This window comes from Neoarius graeffei, chromosome 6, assembly GCF_027579695.1.
Source record: "Neoarius graeffei isolate fNeoGra1 chromosome 6, fNeoGra1.pri, whole genome shotgun sequence".
In the NCBI taxonomy this organism is placed as follows: domain Eukaryota; kingdom Metazoa; phylum Chordata; class Actinopteri; order Siluriformes; family Ariidae; genus Neoarius; species Neoarius graeffei.
In genome coordinates, this window is record NC_083574.1 from 59,128,026 (window position 1) to 59,155,728 (window position 27,703).

General features: G+C 41.8%; 1 protein-coding gene across 1 annotated transcript; it reads right to left on the reverse strand.

Moving 5' to 3' along the window:
* Positions 1 to 883: 883 nt before the first annotated feature.
* Positions 884 to 27,363, reverse strand: nrn1la (neuritin 1-like a). The gene is made up of 2 exons (XM_060922976.1): positions 27,215 to 27,363; positions 884 to 1,160 (listed from the first exon to the last, which is right to left on the reverse strand). Exons 1-2 carry the CDS (start codon positions 27,361 to 27,363, stop codon positions 884 to 886), a joined length of 426 nt encoding a protein of 141 aa, XP_060778959.1.
* Positions 27,364 to 27,703: the final 340 nt, after the last annotated feature.

A 27,703-nucleotide genomic window follows, 5' to 3' on the forward strand; every position in this document is an offset into this window, starting at 1 on the left:
TGGGCATCCATATCATCTTTTCTGCAGTTAACAAACATTTTAAAGAGGATTATTTGTGATTTTTTTTTTTAAACCAAGCGTAACAGCACCGCTAGTGGTCATACAAAAAAAACACACAGAATGATATGAAGCGAGGCTGTGGGCTAACTGAAAAAAATCCAGTGTTATAGATTCATGCAGCCAATCAACGACAGTCATGTCATGTGATTACACGGCGTCACATGGCCCCTAGTACTGAGCGCCAATAAGCTAATATATTCTAGCCCATTTTGGTGATATTTCCACAATATGTCACCAGTACCCATGTTATGGACTCAGTCACAGGTATAATGAATGTGAACAAAGTGGATTATTTGTTCTTTCGTTATTTTTCCGCTAAAATATTTTTGGAGGGGAAACTGAAAGTTGATAAACACATTGTCTAATCAAAGTACATGTTACACAAAAGGACAGATGACAAAACTGTAAATTTAGTGTTTTTTGATTTGAACAAAAGGGTTACAACTTTTCTGTGTACCGTGTTTGTTATTCAGAAGAAACACAGTTCAGATTCGAATGGCAAAATTTATATGTAAACTTTTAAATAATATATGTTTGATATGTTATTCACTGTGCCCTCCAAAAATTTACCACCAACAGCCACTACATACATCACTTATTGCGTTTGCTATTCTTTTAGATATTTACTTTTTGCTCGTTTATGCCGATAATTCTAGAGGGCACTGTACATGTACAGAATTCTGTTCAAAATCATGCCTTTTTACAGAAAAAATAATTTATATTTACAATGTGTTACCTTTGAGAAATGTCAACATCACATATACCAGTCCATTGGTAATTCATTACATTCTACTGCATGTTTCTTGAAGCAGAAAGTCTTGGCTTATATCCACAAGCAGAGAAACAGTAAACAGAGAAAGATGGTTTGGCCCAGGCTTAAATGAGTGGCTTTTCCTTTCAGCGATTCCTGATTGGTCTCATCTGGGTTCTGGGTCCCTGCGTCTGCTGCTGATTCACTGCGACTAGCGCACATGTCGTACAGGTTACCTGCAAATTGCATCTTTTTAGACTCATGTCTCAGGGACTCCCACACAACAGCGGCTTCGTTGGGGCAGCCAGCCATAGCCAAGTTTGCACAGTCATGAAACTGATCCCATGATCTGCAACAGGTAAAATTCACAAATGATCAGCTAAGTAGGAGTATTTCTTAGGCAACATTAATATACTACAGCATATTGGAAAATACTATGCAGTACATTTACTAACAATATTTTATAATATACACTATGTGCTACTGTAGTACATAAAATATACTATGTGCCACAGAACAGAGACATTGCCAGCATTTATCCAGGATTAAACTTAAATGTGGAGGCACGGTGGTGTAGTGGTTAGCACTGTCGCCTCACAGCAAGAAGGTCCTGGGTTCGAGCCCAGTGGCTGACGAGGGCCTTTCTGTGTGGAGTTTGCATGTTCTCTCCATGTCTGTATGGGTTTCCTCCGGGTGCTCCGGTTTCCCCACAGTCCAAAGATACACTGAAAAAAATGGCCTGTTAAATTAACACAAAAAAATCTTGTACATCGGTTGCACTTATTAAAATCATATCCACTAAGACCAATTAAGTCATGTTCAGTCAAACAGAACATGACTTAATTGGTCTTAGTGGATATGATTTTAATAAGTGCAACCGATGTACAAGATTTTTTTGTGTTAATTTAACAGGCCATTTTTTTCAGTGTATGCAGGTTAGGCTAATTGGTGACTCTAAATTGACCGTAGGTGTGAATGAGAGTGTGAATGGCTGCGTGTGTCTATGTGTCAGCCCTGTGATGACCTGGCGACTTGTCCAGGGTGTACCCTGCCTCTCGCCCATAGTCAGCTGGGATAGGCTTCAGCTTGCCTGCGACCCTGAAGGACAGGAAAAGCGGCTACAGATAATGGATGGATGAATAAACTTAAATGTTATTTAATCATTCTGGTGGTACACTCTACCACCAACCAATCTTGCAATAACGTTGTAATACCTTTATGACAGTCCCACTGCAAATGATTAAAATAAGACACTAGTAATGGAAGGAACATTTCTCTTTGTGGAGGTGTGGTCAAGCATCGGGTTATGAATGGAGAGCGAGGCCACAGGATGTGAATAGTTAAGCGATTACACCTGGGACTGATTAACAGAGATGAACGTGTGTGTGTGTGTGTGTGTGTCTGTCTGTCTTCTGTTGCAGCGACGACCGAGGGCTTAAAAGAGGGGAGAAAGAGCCAAGAGGGGAGAGAAAGAAGTCAAGATCCAGCACAGGGCTGTTTGTGTGTGTGTGCTCGTGTGTGCTCATATGTGTTCCAAATGAGACTGTGAAGCAATAAAACAGCTGAAAAGTGAAAGTCGAAAGTAAAGTGAATAAAGCGACAGTCATAGTAACCCTGCCTGTCTCCATCCCTTCAGTCTCCCAACCCCCTGAATTGTCACACAGACTGTCACCTCAATAGCGATATGCTCAGAGTCTAATTTTTAAACAGATGTGGAAAATGGGAAGAATCAAAAGATGATTTCTGCTTGGTTAAGCCTGTTTCTCACAATCTTATGTGACAATAAACTGACTTTTATTGCATGTGTTTCCCATTGAAAATGCGTAACGCATTATGAAGCGTAAAATACATCAACGGAGACCCCGGACTGTTGAACAAATGAAGTCGTATAGTAAACAAGAATAGGAAAGAAATTCAATTTCAAAACTTCAGCAGTTAGTGTCCTCAATTCACAAACACACAGAGGTGATGTAACACAGTGGTAAACATGCCCCTGTCCTAAAGAGAGAGAGAGAGAGAGAGAGAGAGAGAGAGAGAGAGAGAGAGTGTTTTGTATATGTACATTAAGTTATTTGTAGTTATCCTAATAGTAAATTAAAGCTATTCAAAGGACAAAATCAACTCTATGAACCAAAAATACACTAAGAATAATCTCTCCGAACATAGGGCTTGGAAAGTAACAGGAACACTGAGGCTATGGTGATGATCAAAGAACCATTGATCTCTGGGGCATCTCTGTGTTTAAGGGTAGGAATATTTTCAATCCCATAGCAAACATCATTACATGGCATTTAGCAGACGTTCTTATCCAGAGCGACGTACAATGGGTGCAAAAGTCAAGTACGCAAAGTGCTGAACTTCTAGACAAGAAAGTTCTTGTGCCAACTGAACAAGTGACAACTATACTTAATGTACTGTAATATTCTGTTGAAGTATCAATACTCAGCAAACAGCCAAGGAAACAAACCAAGCATATAAAGTACAACTAAAGAGAGAACTCAAATAGCTAACCCCAGGCTAGACAGTACACAGCCTGGGTTGGTCTAGACTGAAACGCAGTTACACAATAGGCAGGGAAGCAGGGGAAAGGTGCAGCCTGAATAGGTGAGTCTTCAGTCTGCACTTGAAGGTGGTCAGGGAATCAGCAGTTCTGACCTCAACGGGAAGGTCATTCCACCAACGGGGAACAAGGACAGACAGCTGTATTGAGCGGGCTGGGCAGGAGCAGAGAGGAGGGACTAGGCGACCAGTAGTAGCCACGCGTAGGGATCTGGCTGGCATGTAGGGGCAGATCAGACTCTGGAGGTATGCTGGCCCTAACCCCTTGACAGCCTGGTAAGTTAGCACCAATGTCTTAAATTTGAGACGAGCTGTGATAGCTAGCCAGTGCAGGTCGGCAAGCAGAGGGGTGACATGGAAAGAAGAGGGAGGTTGTAGGCCAGGCAAGCTGCAGCATTCTGGATGAGCTGCAGGGGTCTGATGGCAGAAGCTGGAAGGCCAACAAGGAGAGATTTGCAGTAGTCCAAACAGGAGAGGATCAGCACTTGGACCAGGAGCTGAGTAGGGTAGGTGATGAGAAAAGGGTGGATCCTTTGGATATTGTAGAGGAGGAATCTACACATCTGTGCTACTGCAGCGATGTTCGCTGAGGAGCAAAGTTTTATCATTGAACATGATGCCTAGGTTCTTCACACTGGGTGAAGGTGACCTAGAGATTTCCCCCAGGGAGATGATGTCCAGGAGTGGAGAGGATGGAGCAGGAATGTAGATTACCTCCATCTTGCCTGGGCTGAGCTTCAGGTGATGATTGTCCATTCAGCTCTGGATGTCATGCAGACAAGCAGAGATGCAAATGGAGATCTGTGTGTCAGAAGGAGGAAAAGAGAGAAACATTTGGGTGTCATCAGCATAACAGTGGTAAGACAGACCATGAGCAGAGATAATCAGGCCGAGAGACTGGGTGTAGAGGAAGAAGAGAAGCGTACCAAGGACTGAACCTTGAGGGATGCCAGTGGTAAGTGGGCATGGTGCTGATACAGTACCAGACCAGGTAACCTGGAAGGAGCGACCGGAGAGGTAGGACTTGAACCAGTCTACACTGTAAACCCGAATAAGTTGAGTTTACTTAAAAAAAATTGAGGAAAGTGGTTGCCTTAAAAAAAATAAGTAATTATTAATGATTGAATTGAGTACCTTAAACTTACAATCTTCTGGTAAGTTTAAGGTACTCAATTCAATCATTAATAATTACTTATTTTTTTTAAGGCAACCACTTTCCTCAATTTTTTTAAGTAAACTCAACTTATTCGGGTTTACAGTGTAAGGCTATCTTGCAGATCCCTAGAGCTGATAAGGATGACAGGAGGATGGGGTGATTCACAGTGTCAAATACAACAGAAAGATCAAGGAGAAGTAGGACAGAGGAGAGGGAGGTGCCATATGCTGCATGAAGTGCCTCACTGATGGAGAGGAAGCGCAGTCTCGGTTGAATGTCCGGCTTGGAAGCCGGACTGGTGAGGATCCAGGAGGTAGTGCACAAAAAGAGGTAGTGCAGAAAAAGGAAGAACCAAGTTATCTTCAATTTTTTCAGACTTTTTGTACCACACTGTTGAATAACAGGGACTGAGCTTCATTAATGACTGGAACAGCTTCTGGGAAAGGACAGTTTCTTACTGCAGAGGTGGCTGACCGCCAAGTCTCAGTAGCTCACTGATTTTATCTGAGAAGTCTGAGAAGATATAAATGAAGTACTACTTAAAATACTAGTGTGGTAAACACCAGTTTAAAAAAGGTCATAATTTAATATTCCTTATTTCACATCTAGACAAATGAAGTGCAATCTTTTCAGGATTACCTGAAACTAATATAGGCTTATTTACAATGTCACATATACACATTATCTCTCTAGCCGCTTTATCCTTCTACAGGGTCGCAGGCAAGCTGGAGCCTATCCCAGCTGACTACGGGCGAAAGGCGGGGTACACCCTGGACAAGTCGCCAGGTCATCACAGGGCTGACACATAGACACAGACAACCATTCACACTCACACCTACGGTCAATTTAGAGTCACCAGTTAACCTAACCTGCATGTCTTTGGACTGTGGGGGAAACCGGAGCACCCGGAGGAAACCCACGCGGACACGGGGAGAACATGCAAACTCCACACAGAAAGGCCCTCGCCGGCCCCGGGGCTCGAACCCAGGACCTTCTTGCTGTGAGGCGACAGCGCTAACCACTACACCACCGTGCCGCCTGTCACATATACATACAGGAAAAAGCAAACCTCTTTCACCTCTTTAGCAGAATTTTACTGATTTCTTTTTTAATACTTTGCAATATTTCTGCAAGCAGTGCAAATATTTATAATTTTTAATGTCACTATTTTACTGACCAAGTAAAAGAGTAGTATTGATAGTGTTGAACAGTCAGTGCAGTGTTCCATTTCATAAATTATGGAATGTGGCATAAAAATATTATTCATTGCATCAATAGCACTGTAACATTTATTACTGTAAGTTATGTATTTTTTATTAGTTGGTTGTTTGGGTAGAAACAAAATCGATTTAAAGAACTCATTCTTAACCAGTAAACTTTTGATACTTTCCTAAAAATAAATTACATTGCAGATGTATTTCCTGGCTGATTCAAAGACAGTCTATGTGACAAACAGCCTAATTGTTGTAGCCATTTGTATATTTCAAAAACCACTGTCAGTTCCAAATAGGTTTCTAAAGTTTGTCAAACGCTCGCTTATAGAACATTCCAAGGATAAAGGGGTTTTTTTTAAATAGTGATGTAATTCTGCTTTCATTCAACAAAAGTGTAGAACTGCAAACATTAAAGCTGTAGCCTGTACTTTTAATAGAATTCATACACTTACCCAAAATAAGGCAAATTCAAGTGTACCACAGAAACAAATGGTGTATTTATATTTACGTCTGTGAAACTAGTTCCAGTTTTTCAGCTAGTCATAAACAGCTATAAAAATGTGTACATCAGTTCACTGAAAAACAACATAATTTATCCATAAAGAGCTACAGAGCTAATCTTGAGAATGGGATTAAGAGATGCCTGTATTAGTGTGTGTGTGTGTGTGTGTGTGTGTGTGTGTGTGTGTGTGTGTGTGTGTGTGTGTGTGTGAATAATGCAATAATGTCATTGATTACATGTGAATACGTACTGCACACTGTAGATCTGTACACAATACTGAAAATATTGTTTGAATAATTATCTAACACTAACCTGGAAAAATGTAACACACAGCAGCAGTTCAAAAGTACTTCAGTTCCACAGGATGACAAGTGACCTGGCAACAGTGGATGTAACTGAAATAACCTACTTCTGCACTGGAGTGATGCAGATATAATAAGACTTTAGTTTGCTTCAGTATGACATTAACACACTGTCTATAGTGTACAAGTACAGTAAATGGATATAATATCTAACACAATACAGAGGTGAGCACGTCTTGTTCCTATTCCCTACTGCACTCGTTAGAATATTATGGCACTCTCAGACAGTCCACAAAGTTCAGTTAATGTTTGTACAGCGATTTATAATTTCTTTTTCAACATTTGACTAAAATACAATACAATACAAAGACAAGATATTTAATGTTCAAACTGATAAACTTTATTTGGTTTTTTTGTTAATATACAGGTACACTCATTCTGCCATAGCTTCTGGCTGGGCGCTCCCTTAGAGATAGGGTGAGAAGCACAGTCACTCGGGAGGAGCTCGGAGTAGAGCCGCTGCTCCTCCACATCGAGAGGAATCAGCTGAGGTGGCTCGGGCATCTTTTTCGGATGCCTCCTGGACGCCTCCCTGGGGAGGTGTTCCAGGCATGTACCCCCGGGAGGAGGCCCCGGGGAAGACCCAGGACACGCTGGAGGGACTATGTCTCTCGGCTGGCCTGGGAACGCCTCAGTGTTCTTCCCGAGGAGCTGGCCGAGGTGTCTGGGGAAAGGGAAGTTTGGGCTTCCATGCTTAGACTGCTGCCTCCGCGACCCGGTCCCGGATAAAGCGGAAGAAGACGAGACGAGATGAGACACTCATTCTGAATTTGATGCCTGCAACATGTTCCAAAAAAGTTGAGACAGGGGCATGTGTTACATCTGTGTTACATCACCTTTTCTTTTAACAACACTCAATAAGCATTTGAGAACTGAGGATGCTAACTGTTGAAGTTTTGAAAGTGAAACTTTACCATTCTTGCTTTAAAAAATGATTTCAGTTGCTTAACAGTTGGGGTCTCTATTGTCATATTTTGAGCTTCATAATGCATCACATATTCTCAATGGGAGGCAGGTCTGGACTGCAGGCATGCCAGTTTAGCACCCACACTCTTTACTACAGAGCCACACTGTTGTAGCATGCAGAACGTGCCTTGGCATTATCTTGCTGGAATAAGTAGGGATGTCCCTGAAAAAGACATCCTCTGGATTGCAGCATATGTTGCTCCAAAAGATATGCAAGTTACCCATAGCATTGTCACTAACACACCCCCATACCATCACAGATGCTGGCTTTTGAACTTTCTGCTGCTGACAATCTGGATGGTTCTTTTCCTCTTTAGCCCAGAGGACACAACGTCCATGATTTCCAAAAACAATATGAAATGTGGATTCCACAGCATACTTTTTCACTTTGTGTCAGTCCACCTCAGATGAGTTCAGGCCCAGAGAATTTGGTGGTGTTTCTGGATATTGTTGATATATGGCTTTCGCTTTGCATGGTAGATGCAGTGATGAGCTGTGTTTACCAACAATGGATTCCTAAAGTGTTCCTGAGTCCATGTATTAATACCCTTTATACAATCATGTCGGTTTTTAATGCAGTGCTGCCTGAGGGATCGACGGTCACGGGCATTCAGTGTTGGTTTTCGGCCTTGCCCCTTATGTGCAGAGATTCACAAAGTGGTGAATCTTGTCCCATCCTTGGTTGGGAATGACTGAACATTTTGAGGATGCTTCTTCATACCCAATGAATCTTTTTACCTGTAGAATGTTCCAAACAGGTAAAATTCCACAACTTTCCCAGTCTTTTGTTGCCCTTGTGCCAATGTTTTTGGAACAGGTTTCAGACATCAAATTAAGAATGAGTGTATATTTACAAAAAACAATAAAGTTTATCATTTTAAACATTACATATCTTGTCTTTGTATTGTATTCATTTGAAATAGCAAAAATATTAGATGTGGCCAAATTAACTATTTGGTACATTCTTAAAAATAAAGAATGCACTGGTGACCTCAGGAACACCAAAAGGCCCGGAAGAGCACAGAAAACAACCCCTACACAATAGCTGGTTTTTAATGCAATCAAGGTGTGGATGGAGGACCACAAGATCAAGACCCTGTCACTGCCAGCCCAATCTCCAGATCTGGATCCCACAGAAAATCTCTGGAATGTGATCAAGAGGAAGATGGTGACAAGCCATCAAACAAAGCTGAGCTGATTTAATTGTTTGCACCAGGAGTGGCATAAAGTCACCCAAGGGCAATGTGAAAGACTGGTGGAGAGCATGCCAACATGCATGAAAGCTGTGATTAAATGTCAGGGTTATTCCACCAAATATTGATTTCTGAACTCATCCTAAGTTCAAACATTAGTACTGTGTTGTTTAAAATTGAATATGATCTTGATTTCTATGCATCATTCAAGGTCTGAAAACACTTCATCTCATCTCATCATCTCAAGCCGCTTTATCCTTCTACAGGGTCGCAGGCAAGCTGGAGCCTATCCCAGCTGACTACGGGCAAAAGGCGGGGTACACCCTGGACAAGTCGCCAGGTCATCACAGGGCTGACACATAGACACAGACAACCATTCACACTCACATTCACACCTACGGTCAATTTAGAGTCACCAGTTAACCTAACCTGCATGTCTTTGGACTGTGGGGGAAACCGGAGCACCTGGAGGAAACCCACGCGGACACGGGGAGAACATGCAAACTCCACACAGAAAGGCCCTCGCCGGCCCCGGGGCTCGAACCCAGGACCTTCTTGCTGTGAGGCGACAGCGCTAACCACTACACCACCGTGCCGCCGAAAACACTTCATATTTTTTGTTATTCTGACCAGCTGTCATTTTCTGCAATTAAATGGTCTAAGTGACAATATTTTTATGTGGAATTTGGGGGAAATGTTGTCAGTAGTTTATGGAATAAAACAAAAATGTTCATGTTCCTCAAACACATACCTATAAATAGGAAAACCAGAGAAAGTCATAATTTTGCACTGGCCTGTTACTTTTTTCCAGAGCTGTTTATAGCTCGTTGAAACAATGCTTTATTCCTCCTGAAAATGAAATGAAAAGCAATTCTCTCATGTATACTTGCATGCCTTTGGTATGACATAGAATAAAGCAAAAAAAGTGTGAAAAGAAATGATTTATTGTTTATTTTACAAAGACATTCTAAAATAGCCGAGACGGTTTTGATGGTTCCCCTGAGATAAGATTATAAATTGGATTATAGTCATACTTCAGATTAATTGTTTAACCTTAATTAGTATCACAGGCATCTTCAATCTTGTAATCAGTCAGTTATTCAGTCTATTTAAATGGAGAAACGTCGTCACTCTGCTGTTTGGTATAGTTGTGTGCACCACACTGAACATTGACCAGAGAAAGCTAAGGAGAGACTTGTTTGAGGAGATCAGAAAGAAAATTATAGGCAAGCGTGTTAAAGGTAAAGGCTATAAGACCATCTCCAAGCAGCTTGATGTTCCTATGACTCCAGTTGCAAATATTATTAAGAAGTTTATGTTCCGTAGGTCAACCTTCCTGGATGTGACTGCAAGACGAAAATCGATCACAAATTGAATAGAAGGATAGTGCCAGTGGTAGAAAAAGAGCCAAGGACAACTTCCAAAGAGATGAAAGTTGAACTCCAAGGTCAAGGTACATTAATGTCTGTTTGTACCATCTGTCACTTTTTGAGTGACAGTGGGCTCAATGGAAGGACTCCATTGTTGAAAGAAAAACTAAAAAAAAAACCAGACTGCATACTTGCCAACTTTTCAAAATTCTCATGGGGGAGAAAAGTGCATGAATGACATTTTCAATTGGACGAGGGTATGATGCACGGCTGAAACGATAAAAACAGTGGATCCCAATTAATTGCAAACCATTTCATTCATTCATTCATTATCTCTAGCCGCTTTATCCTTCTACAGGGTCACAGGCAAGCTGGAGCCTATCCCAGCTGACTACGGGCGAAAGGCGGGGTACACCCTGGACAAGTCGCCAGGTCATCACAGGGCTGACACATAGACACAGACAACCATTCACACTCACATTCACACCTACGGTCAATTTAGAGTCACCAGTTAACCTAACCTGCATGTCTTTGGACTGTGGGGGAAACCGGAGCACCCGGAGGAAACCCACGCGGACACGGGGAGAACATGCAAACTCCACACAGAAAGGCCCTCGCCGGCCCCGGGGCTCGAACCCAGGACCTTCTTGCTGTGAGGCGACAGCGCTAACCACTACACCACCGTGCCGCCCTGCAAACCATTTGAAAATTTTTATTTATTTAATCACCTTTATTGGTCAACATCATATACTTAACAACAATCACCTAAATTGATACGAAAATCACCTATGGTAACTCCATATGGTAAATTTATACAATTAATGAATTTTTGAATTGTTGATATTGTTCTATCAATTACTCTAGGTTATGGGATTCATGTATCAGGCATGAGAGAGCTCAGAGTGAAAAATCTGAAATAATACTCTTGTCTTGAATTTTAATATAACAACAATGAAAGGGAAGTCTTAAATCAGATTTTTAGCTGAAAAATCTCATGCCTGAATATTGTATACATACAGAGACCCACAGAAAATAGCACAAGTGATGCTTTAGAAGAATGTTTATCATTTCTTAAAATAGTCACAGTGAATGAAAGTATTATTGGATTGCATCAAATGTGTTTTCCTTCTGTAAGCTCATGTAAAAATACAGAGAACTATAATATCACCTCATCTCATCCCATTCATCTCATTATCTCTAGCCGCTTTATCCTGTTCTACAGGGTCGCAGGCAAGCTGGAGCCTATCCCAGCTGACTATGGGTGAAAGGCGGGGTACACCCTGGACAAGTCGCCAGGTCATCACAGGGCTGACACATAGACACAGACAACCATTCACACTCACATTCACACCTACAGTCAATTTAGACTCACCAGTTAACCTAACCTGCATGTCTTTGGACTGTGGGGGAAACCGGAGCACCCGGAGGAAACCCACGCGGACACGGGGAGAACATGCAAACTCTGCACAGAAAGGCCCTCGTCGGCCACGGGGCTCGAACCCGGACCTTCTTGCTGTGATGCGACAGCGCTAACCACTACACCACCGTGCCGCCCCATACTACTGTATAGAATACTACAATAATATCATATATAAGTTAAATTTTAATAAGATTTAACCAAAATAGCAACAACTCAATTAAATAAATACTGCACTGTCTTAGTACTACTAAAATGCATCTCTCTCACTAAACACTTTCCATCAGAATTTTTAAAAAGCACTAGAAATACTATCAAAATCCTATCGGAATGCATCAAAGGAATTTGCTCATTTGCAAACTTCGAAAACCCCTTATGGATAATCTATCAAGGACCATGACATCGCCCAGTATGGCGCAGCCGAGGCCCCACCCTGGAGCCAGGCCCGGGGTTGGGGCTCGTATGTGAGCGCTTGGTGGCCGGGCCTTTGCCCACGGGGCCTGGCCGGGCTCGGCCCGAAGCGGTGACGTGGGCCTGACCTCCTGTGGCTTCACCACCCACAGAGGTAGCCGTAGGGGGTTGGTGCAATGTGGATTGGGCGGCAGTCGAAGGCAGGGGCCTCGACGACTTGATCCCCGAACACAGTGGCTAGCTGTTGGGACATGGAATGTCACTTCGCTGGGGGGCAAAGAGCCTGAGCTTGTGCAGGAGGTTGAGAGGTACCGGCTAGAGATAGTCGGGCTCACCTCCACACACAGCTTGGGCTCCGGAATCCAGCTCCTCGAGAGGGGCTGGACTCTCCACTTCTCTGGAGTTGCCCATGGTGAACAGTGGCGGGCTGGTGTGGGCTTGCTTATAGCTCCCCAGCTCAGCTGCCATGTGTTGAAGTTTACCCCAGTGAACGAGAGGGTTGCCTCTCTGCGCCTTAGGATCGGGGAGAGGGCTCTTGCTGTTGTTTGTGCCTACGGGCCGAATAGCAGTATAGAGTATCCAGCCTTCTTGGAGTCCCTGGGAGAGGTACTGAGAGGTGCTCAGACTGGGGACTCCATTGTTCTACTGGGGGACTTCAACGCTCACGTGGGTGACGACAGTGACACCTGGAGGAGCATGATTGGGAGGAACAGCCTCCCCGATCTGGAACCGAGTGGTGTTTTGTTATTGGACTTCTGTGCTAGTCATGGTTTGTCCATAACGAACACCATGTTTGAGCACAGGGGTGTCCATAAGTCCACGTGGCACCAGGACACCTTAGGTCGGAGGTCGATGATCGACTTTGTTGTCATTTCATTGGATCTCTGGCCCTATGTCTTGGACACTCGGGTGAAGAGAGGGGCTGAGCTGTCAACTGATCACCACCTGGTGGTGAGTTGGATCCGCTGGCGGAGGAGGAAGCTGGACAGACCTGGCAGGTCCAAACGTATGGTGAGGGTCTGCTGGGAACGTTTGGCCGAGCACTCTGTCGGGGAGGTCTTTAACTCCCACCTCCGGGAGAGCTTCTCCCAGCTTCCGAGGGAGGCAGGGGACATTGAGTCTGAGTGGACCATGTTTTCTGCCTCTATTGTCGACGCGGCTGTTCGGAGCTGTGGCCGCAAGATCTCCGGTGCCTGTCGTGGCGGCAATCCCCGAACCCGGTGGTGGACACCGGAAGTAAGGGATGCCGTCAAGCTGAAGAAGGAGTCCTATCAGGCCATGTTGGCCTCCGGGACTCCTGAGGCAGCTGATGGGTATCGCCAGGCCAGGCGTGCCGCAGCTCGGGCAGTTGCGGAGGCAAAAACTCGGAACTGGGAGGAGTTTGGTGAGGCCATGGAGAAGGACTATCGGTCGGCCTCGAAGAAATTCTGGCAAACCGTCTGGCACCTCAGGAGGGGGAAGCAGTACTCTGCCAACACTGTTTACAGTGCGGGTGGGGAGCTGTTGACCTCGACTGGGGACATTGTCTGGTGGTGGAAGGAATACTTCAAGGATCTCCTCAATCCCACTGTCTCGTCTTCCATTGAGGAAGCAGAGGCTGATGACTCAGAGGTGGACTCGTCCATTACCCAAGCCGAAGTCACTGAGGTGGTTAGCAAGCTCCTCGGTGGCAAGGCACCGGGGGTAGATGAGATCCGCCCTGAGTATCTCAAGTCTCTGGATGTTGTGGGGCTGTCTTGGCTGACACGCCTCTGCAACATCGCGTGGCGGTCGGGGACAGTGCCTCTGGAGTGGCAGACTGGGGTGGTGGTCCCTCTTTTTAAGAAAGGGGACCTGAGAGTGTGCTCCAATTATAGGGGAATCACACTTCTCAGCCTCCCAGGGAAGGTTTACTCCAGGGTACTGGAGAGGAGAATTTGGCCAATAGTTGAATCTCGGATCCAGGAGGAACAACGCGGTTTTCATCCTGGTCGCGGAACACTGGACCAGCTCTATACCCTTCATAGGGTGCTCGAGGGTTCATGGGAGTTTGCCCAACCAGTCCACATGTGCTTTGTGGATTTGGAGAAGGCATTCGACCGTGTCCCTCATGGTATTCTGTGGGGGGTGCTTCGGGCGTATGGGGTTCGGGGCTCTTTGCTAAGGGCTGTCCAGTCCCTGTACGAACGGAGCAGGAGTCTGGTTCGCATTGCCGGCAGTAAGTCAGACCTGTTCCCAGTGCATGTTGGACTCCGGCAGGGCTGCCCTTTGTCACCGGTTCTGTTCATAATCTTTATGGACAGAATTTCTAGGCGCAGCCAGGGGCCGGAAGGAATCCTGTTTGGGAACCACAGGATTTCATCTCTGCTTTTCGCAGATGATGTTGTCCTGTTGGCTTCTTCAAACCAGGACCTTCAGCATGCACTGGGACAGTTTGCAGTAGAGTCTGAAGTGGCTGGGATGAGAATCAGCACCTCCAAGTCCGAGGCCATGGTTCTTGACCAGAAAAGGGTGTCTTGCCCTCTCCAGGTTGGTGGAGAAGTCCTGCCTCAAGTGGAGGAGTTTAAGTATCTCGGGATCTTGTTCACGAGTGAGGGAAGGATAGAGCGTGAGATCGACAGGTGGATCGGTGCAGCCTCCACAGTGATGCGGTCGCTTTACCGGTCTGTTGTGGTGAAGAAGGAGCTGAGCCAAAAGGCAAAGCTCTTGATTTACCGGTCGATCTACGTTCCGACTCTCACCTATGGTCATGAGCTTTGGGTAATGACCGAAAGAACAAGATCGCGGATACAAGCGGCCGAAATGAGTTTCCTTCGCAGGGTGGCTAGGTGCTCCCTTAGAGATAGGGTGAGAAGCACAGTCACTCGGGAGGAGCTCGGAGTAGAGCCGCTGCTCCTCCACATTGAGAGGAATCAGCTGAGGTGGCTCAGGCATCTCTTTCGGATGCCTCCTGGACGCCTCCCTGGGGAGGTGTTCCAGGCATGTCCCCCCGGGAGGAGGCCCCGGGGAAGACCCAGGACACACTGGAGGGACTATGTCTCTCGGCTGGCCTGGGAACGCCTCAGTGCTCTTCCCGAGGAGCTGGCCGAGGTGTCTGGGGAAAGGGAAGTTTGGGCTTCCATGCTCAGACTGCTGCCTCCGTGACCCGGCCCCAGATAAGCGGAAGAAGACGAGATGAGACAAGACGAGATGAGGCAAACTTTGAAAGTTTTCAAACAAAATTTTAAAATGGCACTATAAATACTACGATACTGTCAAAATATACTCCACAAAGAAATTCACTCGAATGCAAAATTTTAGTACGATCAAAATACACTCACTAGTAATCTTTCACTTAAAACCTCAAAACTCTATCAAAATCAGTCACTTTCCAGATAATTCACTTGTAAACTTTCACTTAAAACTTTCAAACATAAATTCAAAATAGCATTAAGACACTACCACACTATTCAAATACACTCACCAAACAAATTCTCTGTCATGCAAAATTTCACTAAACACTTTAGAAGTTGTACAGTTTGTTTATGAAATGGTATGGAAGACTAGTTTAATTTCACATTCAAATGTCCATTATATTCTGATTTAAGGTATCTTTACCTTAAAATGTGTAACTGGCTGGTCGAACATTTGCTTATCCATGGAAATTCATTCTCCCATGCAACCTGGTATTTGCATTCATATTTTTGCCGTTTGGTATTTGGTTTAGTGGCCATGATGAATGAATGCTTGTAAAAAATGTCAGACAGCCTGGGTGAATCCTACATTACGGAAGTGACTGTCGTTCTGTTCGTTGATTGGTTAAAAATCAGTTGACGTCAGCAGTGTTTCTCATACGATTCTGATTGGACATAATCGGGAGTATTTTTAACTTGGCGGAAGGGATTTCCCCAAACCAGGAGATGATCCAGTTTTTAACAAGTATGATCGGGAGGTGGGAGACGGAGGCTAAAATCGGGAGCCTCCCGCCGAAATCGGGAGGGTTGGCAAGTATGAGACTGGAATTTACTAAAATGCATATTGACAAGCCACAATGCTTCTGGGAGCATGTCCTTTGGACAAATGAGACAAAATTCAAGCTTATTAGCAAGGCACATCACCTTTATATCCACAGATGAAAAAATGAAGCTGTCAAAGGAAAGAACACGTACCTACTGTGAAACACAGAGGAGGCTTGGTTATGATTTGGGCTGCTTTGCTTCATCTGGCATGGGATACCTTGAATGTGTGCGGGGCACAATGAAATCTCAAGACTATCAAGGCTTTCTGGAGTGAAACATACTACCCAGTATCAGAACGCTCTCTCTTGGCCACAGGTAATGGGTCCTCCAACAGGATAAAGATCCAAAACACACAGCTAAAAGCACCCAAGAATGGCAAAGAACAAAGCTTTGGACAATTCTGAAGTGACCTTCCATGAGCCCTGATCTGAATCCTATCGAACATCTCTAGAAAGAGCTGGAGAGTGTGGAGAAGAGTGTGGAGAAGGCACCCTTCAAACTTGAAACAGCAAGAGCAGTTTGCTCAGGAAGAGTGGGCCAAACTACCTATTGGCATATGCAAAAGTCTCATTGAGAGCAACAGAGATCGCTTGTTAGCAGTGATTGCTGCTAAAGGTTGTGCAACAAAATATGGAAAACTGCAATAATTACACCAGTGTACAAATCAGGTGAGCACATGGTTGTTAGTAATTAACGACCCATCAGTATCCTTCCACCAGCATCAAAAATTGCAGAAAAATTGATCTCTGAACAAATGATATTATATTTGAATACTACTTCTTTCTTTTGTATCCTATGCAATTTGAGTTCCGAAACATCATTCCACTGAAACTGCAATTTTTTTTCTGGAATATATTAAGGCTAAATTGGACAAGTGAGGTGTAGTTAGGGCTGTTTACCTTGATTTAAAGAAAGCCTTTGATACAGTTAGTCATGATACATTTTTCACCTAATGTAATTAAATGGATAAAATTATACCTTACAGACAGAAAACATTGTGTTCGCACAGATCATAAAACCTCACAAATAGTTGATAATTATGTTGGTGTACCTCAAGGTTCAACTTTGGGTCCTTTGCTATTTAGTTTATATATTAATTATATATTATGTGACGTTTGTCCACCTACTGTAACTTGTCAGATGTATGCTATTGTGTATCTACATGCTAAAAACAAGAAGCAAACTGCAGAAGAACTATCAGCTTCAGTGGTCAATATTTCTAATTGGTTAACAAATCCATGTTTACACCTTAAAGTTAGCAAACCTGTATATGGGGGGGGGGGGGGGGGGGGGGGGGGGGGGTTTAAGTCTGCAAATAGAGAACCAGATCCAGATGTTAGAGAAAAATATCAGTAGTGCTTGAGTATAAATACTTAGATATAATAGTAGTTTCACACCTTACATTCAAAACACAAAAAAGTTGTAAACAGAATCAAATTCAGTTTGGCAAATTTTAGATACATTAGGAATAATTTAACTATCGAGGCCTCAAAGTTGTACATCGATGCTATGATTCTCCCACACATGAATTACTGTCTTACCAGCTTGTCACAGACCGGTATGACCACATTACAATGAGTAGAAAGACTTTATAAACAAGCTTTGAAAACATTGGATAAAAAGTCATATTCATATAATCATTGCAAAATTTTTTATTTACTATGATCTCTTAAATTGGAAAACATGATCAAATTTGTAGATCTTTTACCTGTATATAAAATTTTTCATGGTTTGGCTCCTGCTCCATTCAATGAATTCATTAAACAAAATCAAAACTCATCTACCAGAAAGGATTGCAAAATACCATATAGAAAAAGAAGAAAGAGGCTATGTCATTGTTTTATTGTCTCTGTTCATGAACTTTTATCTGTGCATATGTGCCTTTTTGTGCTTTTGTATGGTTTTTTTCTTTAATGGTTTCTATATGCCATATGGTTATGTTGTTGTTTTACTATTTGTATGTGCTTTGTCTGTGTTTGTCTATGTGCTTTTGTATATTTTCTTTAATTCTTTTTATACGCTATCAACCCGTCAGGGACTGCAGATGAAAATTAGCTAAATCTGGCACATTTACATGATGGATCTGAGTGCTCATGTTAATTAATGTGCATTGTCCCTTCTTTAAAAAATAAACATAAAAAAATTTTAATTGCCAAGAACTTTGTAACAAACAAATAATCCACTTGCAGTCAACTGACTAGCAGCTAGCTATGTGCAGCATGCTAACCAACAACCCAGCTGTAATAACAGTAGGTATGTGACCAAAAAAAAAATCCCTTGATGTCTGGATCATAAACGGTAGCAATGAAAAGTTTATTTTGAAATAAAACTTTCTGTGACAAAAACTTTGTGAGAAAGATACCTTTCTAAATGTTAAAACCTTTCTCAATTTTTTTTTTTTACATAACTCAATAAAATAAAAAGAAGATACCAGGTAATTTAAAGTCCAGGAAAACAGTGCCAACTAATTTATTAACTAATTGCTAATCAATTAGTTAAATAAATCAAATTAATTAACAATTAATTAAAAACTCAACAAGAACCGAAAAATGGCCATAATTTCCATACTACAGGGTGTTTCAAAAAATTTGATATCATTTCACAATCTCATAACTTTGCCAATTCTCATTCAATTGACCTCAAATTTTAACAGCATGTGTGGAAACAGGTCAAAATTTTATGTTTAATGTTTTTTGTCTTTGTCTTTTTAGGTATAGAAATGCCATTCACTGGAAAAGAAAAGGCGTTTTGTGTGTTAGATTATGCTCAAACACAGTCGAACAAGACTGTGCAGTGTGCATTTATGAGAGAATTCTCTAAAAATGCACCAACTGCAATGCAGATTTGGACACTGCAGAAAAAGTTCAAAGAGGAAGGCTGTCTGTGTGTGTGTGTGCGTGTGTGTGTGTGTCTGTCTGTCTGTCTCAGGTGGCATGCATATTGAAAGTTTGTGAAATCATTCATGGAATCCACATACCTTTGGATTTCTCATTCAAATTTTGAGGAATAAATCTTATATTGCTCAACATTCAGCCTGTTCAGTTTCATTTGCCTAGACTATGTAGTTTCTGGGATATTTACATCTCACATAATATCACGTTTTGAAACACCCTAGAATTTTTTAACAAAATTTTCACCATTTGGTAGATGGTGCTTGTCAAAATCCTCAATCATCGTCTCATCATTTTTATAAATTTGACTGTAAATCAATAGTAAAAAATAAAAACTACCACAAAATATAATAAATGCATGATAAGAGTAACATCAATCATGATTAAGAGAGCTGTTTCAATGGCAAACTCCAGCCAGATTTCTGCAACTTCCGCCCAGACAACCCTTCCATCCATCCATCCATTATCTGTAGCCGCTTACCCTGTCCCACAGGGTCGCAGGCAAGCTGGAGCCTATCCCAGTTGACTATGGGCGAGAGGTGGGGTACACCCTGGACAAGCCACCAGGTCATAGCAGGGCTGACACAGAGACAAACAACCATTCACACTCACGGTCAATTTAGAGCCACTAATTAACCTAACTGGGCTGTGGGGGAAACCAGAGCACCCGGCGGAAACCCACACAGACACGGGGAGAACATGCAAATTCCACACAGAAAGGCCCTCGCTGGACGGTGGGCTCGAACCCAGGACCTTCTTACTGTGAGGCGACAGTGCTAACCACTACACCACCATGCCGCCCCACCCAGACAACCCATTAGTATAAATCTCAATCTACGTGATGATACTCCAAATTTCTTGAAAATAACAAGTGATATAGACAACTGTATTAACTAACAAATAAAATGACACTTGACACTATTGAAACTTATCTTCATATAAGTTTCAAGTTTCAAGCTTCATTGACTGATGAACCAAAGTTATACCAACTTTGTTCACACACCTCTACATCTGTTTACAAAAACAGATTTTGTGGACTATGTCATCAATACAGGCATACTCTGGGTGGTCCTAAAATTCAGCTTCAAAACTAGAGTTATGTCATGGAAGTGCATGTAATCCAAGCCCGATCAGCAGCAGTGAACCAGGTGATCAGTGATTGGATGACCTGACTTTCACATACCTAATATTACGGTGACTTATAGCTATCCTTACCTTACTAGGCTTCTTACATGTGTGCTAATAACTTATCTGAAGAGTCTGAAGAGCATACGTCACATTCATCAAAAGCATTAGATATTTATCTCGAACAATTTGGTATGTTGACACAAAAACGTTCAAATTTAAAATTTCAAAGAAAACCTGTTCTCCTCGGTTTGCTGAATTTGAACGCAGCTGATGATTTAGAGTCAAGGTTATCAGATTGGGTTGGTTGTTGTTTTTTCTATGTGTTATTGTCCCATCAGTTTCGGTTGAATTTGGTCTTCTTGTTGGGATGGTGCACAAGGATAGAAAATATAAAAATAATCAATAATTCCACTCAAATGGATTAAAACTAAAGTAAAAAGTCTGATTTGAAAATGTAAGGAGTATAAAGTATGCATATTTGTGTTGAAATGCAGGGAGTAAAAGTAAAAAGTTGTCAGAAATATAAATAAAGTACAGATACCTGAAAACTCTACTTAGGCCTGGCAGAACATCACCAGTGAAGAAACCAAGTGTGTGGTGATATTTATGGGCTCCAGACCTCAGTCAGTCATTGCATGATTTTTAAAGCTTATATTCATTATAATTGAGTTGGGACTCTGTGTAAAATGCAAATAAAAACATAATGCAATGATTTGCGAATCCTTTTCAACCAACATTCAATCAAATACAATACAAAGACAAGATGTTTAATATTCCAACTGATAAACTGCATTGTTTTTTTGTAAATATACACTCATTCTGAATTTGATGCCTGCAACACGTTTCAAAAAGGTTGAGACAGGCGGCATGTTTACCACTGTGTTATATCACCTTCTAACGTAGGCCTGGTGTGCAGTCGGCATTCCAGTTCATCCCAAAGGTGTTCAGTGGGGTTGAGGTCAGGGTTCTGTGCAGGCCACTCGAGTTCTTCCACTTCAGTCTTTACAAGCCATGTTTTTATGAACCTCACTTTGTGCACTGGGGCATTGTCATGCTGGAACAGGTTTGGACGCCTTAGTTCCAATCAAGGGAAATTCTATGGCATGCAAGGACATGCTATACAATTGTGTGCTTCCGATTTTGTGGCAACAGTTTGGGGAAGGCAACCCATGTGGGTGTGATGGTCAGGTCTCCACAGACTTTGTGCCATATAATGTATATATATTAAGCAAAGTTTTTGAGACAATTTGATATTTTTCCATACTGTTCTAACAAAAAGCAGCCTGTATATTTCGAAGGTAGAAAGAGTGCTTGAAAATAATCATGTAGATATAATATATTATGAATGCATTTGATACTTAAAGCCACACAAAAAAGTGGAACATGGACACTAAGTAATAACATTAAACAAACTCAGAAGCACAGCTCTATCACGACAGGATGCTGATCAGGGTTCTCCAGAAAATCTGAAGTAGCCGGCTAAAAAAACAGTAGTAGGCAGCTCTGGAATTTGCAGCATGCCAAAGGCATGCTAATGCTAGGGGGTCATGCCCACTCTGAAAATTTTGAAATTTACATGCATTCTGATGGCTTTTGGTGCATTCTCAGATAATAAATTACTAATCATTTCCCTGTAAAATGCTTGCAAAATATGTATGAAATTTTCCTCCAGATGTATGTGCTTGGCTTTCTCAGTTACCCTCTGTACAACCCCGATTCCAAAAAAGTTCGGACAAAGTACAAATTGTAAATAAAAACAGAATGCAATAATTTACAAATCTCAAAAACTGATATTGTATTCACAATAGAACATAGACAACTTATCAAATGTCAAAAGTGAGACATTTTGAAATTCCATGCCAAATATTGGCTCATTTGAAATTTCATGACAGCAACACATCTCAAAAAAGTTGGGACAGGGGCAATAAGAGGCTGGAAAAGTTAAAGGTACAAAAAAGGAACAGCTGGAGGACCAAATTGCAACTCATTAGGTAAATTGGCAATACGTCATTAACATGACTGGGTATAAAAAGAGCATATTGGAGTGGCAGTGGCTCTCAGAAGTAAAGATAGGAAGAGGATCACTGATCCCCCTAATTCTGCACCGACAAATAGTGGAGCAATACCAGAAAGGAGTTCGACAGTGTAAAATTGCAAAGAGTTTGAACATATCATCATCTACAGTGCATAATATCATCAAAAGATTCAGAGAATCTGGAAGAATCTCTGTGCGTAAGGGTCAAGGCTGGAAAACCATACTGGGTGCCCGTGATCTTCGGGCCCTTAGACGGCACTGTATCACATACAGGCATGCTTCTGTATTGGAAATCACAAAATGGGCTCAGAAATATTTCCAGAGAACATGATCTGTGAACACAATTCACCGTCCGATCCACCGTTGCCAGCTAAAACTCTATAGTTCAAAGAAGAAGCCATATCTAAACATGATCCAGAAGCGCAGACGTCTTCTCTGGGCAAAGGCTCATTTAAAATGGACTGTGGCAAAGTGGAAAACTGTTCTGTGGTCAGATGAATCAAAATTTGAAGTTCTTTATGGAAATCAGGGACGCCATGTCATTCGGACTAAAGAGGAGAAGGACGACTCAAGTTGTTATCAGCGCTCAGTTCAGAAGCCTGCATCTCTGATGGTATGGGGTTGCATTAGTGCGTGTGGCATGGGCAGCTTACACATCTGGAAAGACCACCATCAATGCTGAAAGGTATATCCAGGTTCTAGAGCAACATATGCTCCCATCCAGATGATGTCTCTTTCAGGGAAGACCTTGCATTTTCCAACATGACAATGCCAAACCACATACTGCATCAATTACAGCATCATGGCTGCGTAGAAGAAGGGTCTGGGTACTGAACTGGCCAGCCTACAGTCCAGATCTTTCACCCATAGAAAACATTTGGCGCATCATAAAACAGAAGATACGACAAAAAAGACCTAAGACAGTTGAGCAACTAGAATCCTACATTAGACAAGAATGGGTTAGCATTCCTATCCCTAAACTTGAGCAACTTGTCTCCTCAGTCCCCAGACGTTTACAGACTGTTGTAAAGAGAAAAGGGGATGTCTCACAGTGGTAAACATGGCCTTGTCCAAACTTTTTTGAGATGTGTTGTTGTCATGAAATTTAAAATCACCTAATTTTTCTCTTTAAATGATACATTTTCTCAGTTTAAACATTTGATATGTCATCTATGTTCTATTCTGAATAAAATATGGAATTTGAAACTTCCACATCATTGCATTCTGTTTTTATTTACAATTTGTACTTTGTCCCAACTTTTTTGGAATCAGGGTTGTACTGTAAATGTCATATTTTATGTTTACACTAACAGTAGTGCTTGAAAGTTTGTGAGCCCTTTAGAATTTTCTATATTTCTGCATAAATATGACCTAAAACATCATCAGATTTTCACACAAGTCCTAAAAGTAGATAAAGAGAACCCAGTTAAACAAATGAGACAAAAACATTATACTTGGTCATTTGTTTATTGAGGAAAATGATCCAATATTACATATCTGTGAGTGGCAAAAGTATGTGAACCTCTAGGATTAGCAGTTAATTTGAAGGTGAAATTAGAGTCAGGTGTTTTCAATCAATGGGATGACAGTCAGGTGTGAGTGGGCACCCTGTTTTATTTAAAGAACAGGGATCTATCAAAGTCTGATCTTCACAACACACGTTTGTGGAAGTGTATCATGGCAGGAACAAAGGAGATTTCTGAGGACCTCAGAAAAAGCGTTGTTGATGCTCATCAGGCTGGAAAAGGTTACAAAACCATCTCTAAAGAGTTTGGACTCCATCAATCCACAGTCAGACAGATTGTGTACAAATGGAGGAAATTCAAGACCATTGCTACCCTCCCCAGGAGTGGTCAACCAACAAAGATCACTCCAAGAGCAAGGCGTGTAATAGTCGGCGAGGTCACAAAGGACCCCAGGGTAACTTCTAAGCAACTGAAGGCCTCTCTCTCACATTGGCTAATGTTAATGTTCATGAGTCCACCATCAGGAGAACACTGAACAACAAATGGTGTGCATGGCAAGGTTGCAAGGAGAAAGCCACTGCTTTCCAAAAAGAGCATTGCTGCTTGTCTGCAGTTTGCTAAAGATCATGTGGACAAGCCAGAAGGCTATTGGAAAAATGTTCTGTGGACAGATGAGACCAAAATAGAACTTTTTGGTTTAAATGAGAAGCATTATGTTTGGAGAAAGGAAAACACTGCATTCCAGCATAAGAACCTTATCCCATCTGTGAAACATGGTGGTGGTAGTATCATGGTTTGGGCTTGTTTTGCTGCATCTGGGCCAGGACGGCTTGCCATCATTGATGGAACAATCAATTCTGAATTATACCAGTGACTTCTAAAGGAAAATGTCAGGACATCTCAAGAGAATGTGGGTCATGCAGCAAGACAATGACCCTAAGCACACAAGTCGTTCTACCAATGAATGGTTAAAGAAGAATAAAGTGAATGTTTTGGAATGGCCAAGTCAAAGTCCTGACCTTAATCCAAACAAAATGTTGTGGAAGGACCTGAAGCGAGCAGCTCATGTGAGGAAACCCACCAACATCCCAGAGTTGAAGCTGTTCTGTACGGAGGAATGGGAATTCCTCCAAGCCGGTGTGCAGGACTGATCAACAGTTACCGCAAACGTTTAGTTGCAATTATTGCTGCACAAGGGGGTCACACCAGATACTGAAAGCAAAGGTTCACATACTTTTGCCACTCACAGATATGTAATATTGGATCATTTTCCTCAATAAATAAATGACCAAGTATCATATTTTTGTCTCATTTGTTTAACTGGGTTCTCTTTATCTACTTTTAGGACTTGTGTGAAAATCTGATGATGTTTTAGGTCATATTTATGCAGAAATATCGAAAATTCTAATGGGTTCACAAACTTTCAAACACCACTGTACAGTACATTCACTGTTGAGTCTCTAAGTTAATAAGGTAAACAAAAAAAGAAACTCAAAAACACAAAGTAGTCTTTCAAGAAGACTTTCCCTTAATGGAAAACTGACTTAGTAACTGTTAGAAATTGCTAGCAGTGGAGACGCCATAAGTTTCCAAAAAGGTTAAATGAATGTCTTCTTACAGAAAGCTTCACAATATCAACAATTATACATATTTTCTATAACAGCCATAGAAGCTGTTATAGAAAATCAACAGCTTCTGACCAATCAGAATGGAGAATTCAACAACACAGTGGTGTAATTATAATATGTTATAATGCAGATATCATGATGCTTCTCACTCAGTCAGTTTAAATAGAACCCCAATTCCCAAAAAGTTGAGACATTGTGTAAACTGTAAATAAAATCAGAATGCGATAATTTGCAAATCATGGAAACCGTATATTTCACTGAAGATAGTACAGAGACAACATATCATACTCATTTTGAATTTGATGTCAGCAACATATTTCAGAAAAGTCGGGACAGGGCACTGTGTTGCATCACCTTTACTTTTAACAACACTCTGTAAATGTTTAGGAACTGAGGAGACCAATTGCTGTAGTTTTGAAAGAGAAATGTTGTCCAATTCTTGCCTGATATACAATTTCAGTTGCTCAACAGTTTGAGGCCTCCTTTGTCGTATTTTCCACTTCATAATGCGCCAAATGTTTTAAATGGGAGACAGGTCTGGACTGCAGGCAGGCCAGTTTAGCACCCAGACTCTTTTACTACGGAGCCATGCAGTTTTAACATGTGCAGAAAGCGGTTTGGCTTTGTCTTGCTGAAAGAAGGAAGGCCTTCCCTGAAAAAGATTTTGTCTGGATGGCAGCATATTGCTCTGAAACGTGTATATATCATTCAGCATTCATGATGCCTTCCCAGATGTACAAGCTATCCATGTCATGTGCACTAATGCACCCTCATACCATCAGAGATGCTGGCTTTTGAACTGTGCACTGACAACAAGCAGCATGGTCCCTCTCCTCTTTAGCCTGGAGGACGTGGTGTCCATGATTTCTAAAAAGAATTTCCACTTTCAATTCGCCAGACCTCGGGACAATTTTCCACTTCGCCTCAGTCCATTGTAAAAAAGCTCAGGCCCAGAGAAGGTGGCGCTGTTTCTGTATATTGTTTATATCTAGTTTTAACTTCCATTTGTGGATGCAGTAATGAACCGCTTTCAGAGACAAAGGTTTTCTGAAGTGTTCCTGTAGCCATACAGTGATTTCCACTACAGACACATGCCTGCTTTTAATGCAGTGTCGTCTGAGGGTCTGAAGATCAGGCATCCAATGTCAGTTTTCAGCCTTGTCTCTTGCATACAGAGATTTCTCCAGATTCTCTGAATGTTTTCATGATATTATGTATCATAGATGATGTAAGCCCCAAATTCTTTGCAATTTTACATTGAGGAACGTTATTATTAAATTGTTGCACTGTTTGCCCACGCAGTCTTTCACAGAGCAGTGAACCCCTCCCCATCTTTACTTCTGAGAGACTCCACCTCTCTGGGATGCTCTTTTTATACCCAATCATGTTACTGGCCTGTTGCCAATTAACCAAATTATTTTTTTAGCATTACAAAACTTTTTTAGTCTTTTGTTGCCTATGTCTTAACTTTTCTGAAACGTGTTGCTGACATCAAATTCAAAATGAGCATATATTTTTTTCAAAAAACAATAAAAATGTCTCTGTTTCAATATTATGTTGCCTTTGTACTATTTTCAATGAAATATAGGGTTTCCGAGATTTGCAGATCTTCACATTCTGTTTTTATTCATGTTTTACACAGTGTCCCAACTTTTTTGGGAATTGGGGTTGTACGAGTGCAAAGACATGGAGCTGTTTTAAAAGCATACTGTGCTGCTACACATTGAATACTTATGCAGCTTCTGCCGACATGAGGCGACATTGTATAAATATGGATTAAGGATGCATGGACTAATGATTGGCAGGAATCCTGTGAGCAAGAATGATAGATAAGATGGAAATGGAAACACTGGAAGAAAGTCAATGAATGAGCTGCTGTGCTAGTGAGCCATAGTACTCTATATTATCCATTACGTACCTGACAATGCCACAAGCAGAGTATGACACATAATCCTAAGGTGTGAATGAGTTATACTGTGTGTAGGTGGAACTGGATCATAGTGCACATAAAGGTTTGTACACCCAGGGAACCCATTTCTTTGATGCATTACTCTCATATCTTTTCATTGGGCTTGAGAACATCCCTATACTGTGTATGTGTCTTAGCGTAATGCTAGGGTCTACAGACCTGCAGATTGAGTCAATCTCATGTACATCCTCGTCTTTTTGGCTGCTGACAGACAAGCTGTCCCCCAGGGCCAGAAGACACTGTGCAAAGCCCCTGTAGATGGAGCCACACCTTCTAGCAGCGGCCATAGAGCTGAAGCTTGGCACCATCACTGTAAACCCAGACAAAAACTAATATTAGGCAGGATTTTGCACTTTTCCCTTGCTGCCTTTGTATTTTATTGCCATCATAACTGTTGAGTAAAATACAAGGAATGAAAGAAATATAATTAGATTCAGGGTTGTGTTCAGTTAAAAAAATACACCAAGAAATCATTGTTAAAATTGCTACCAGAAGCATATACCACTATACACTGAAACAGAAGATGAAAACTGATTATTGAAGCATAATTGTTTGATGTTCTCAAATAATTGGAGTACAGTGCTTCTTGTTGTCTTAAGTAAAAATCTTTAATATAAATACACAGGTGATTATAGGAAATCGTGCGCA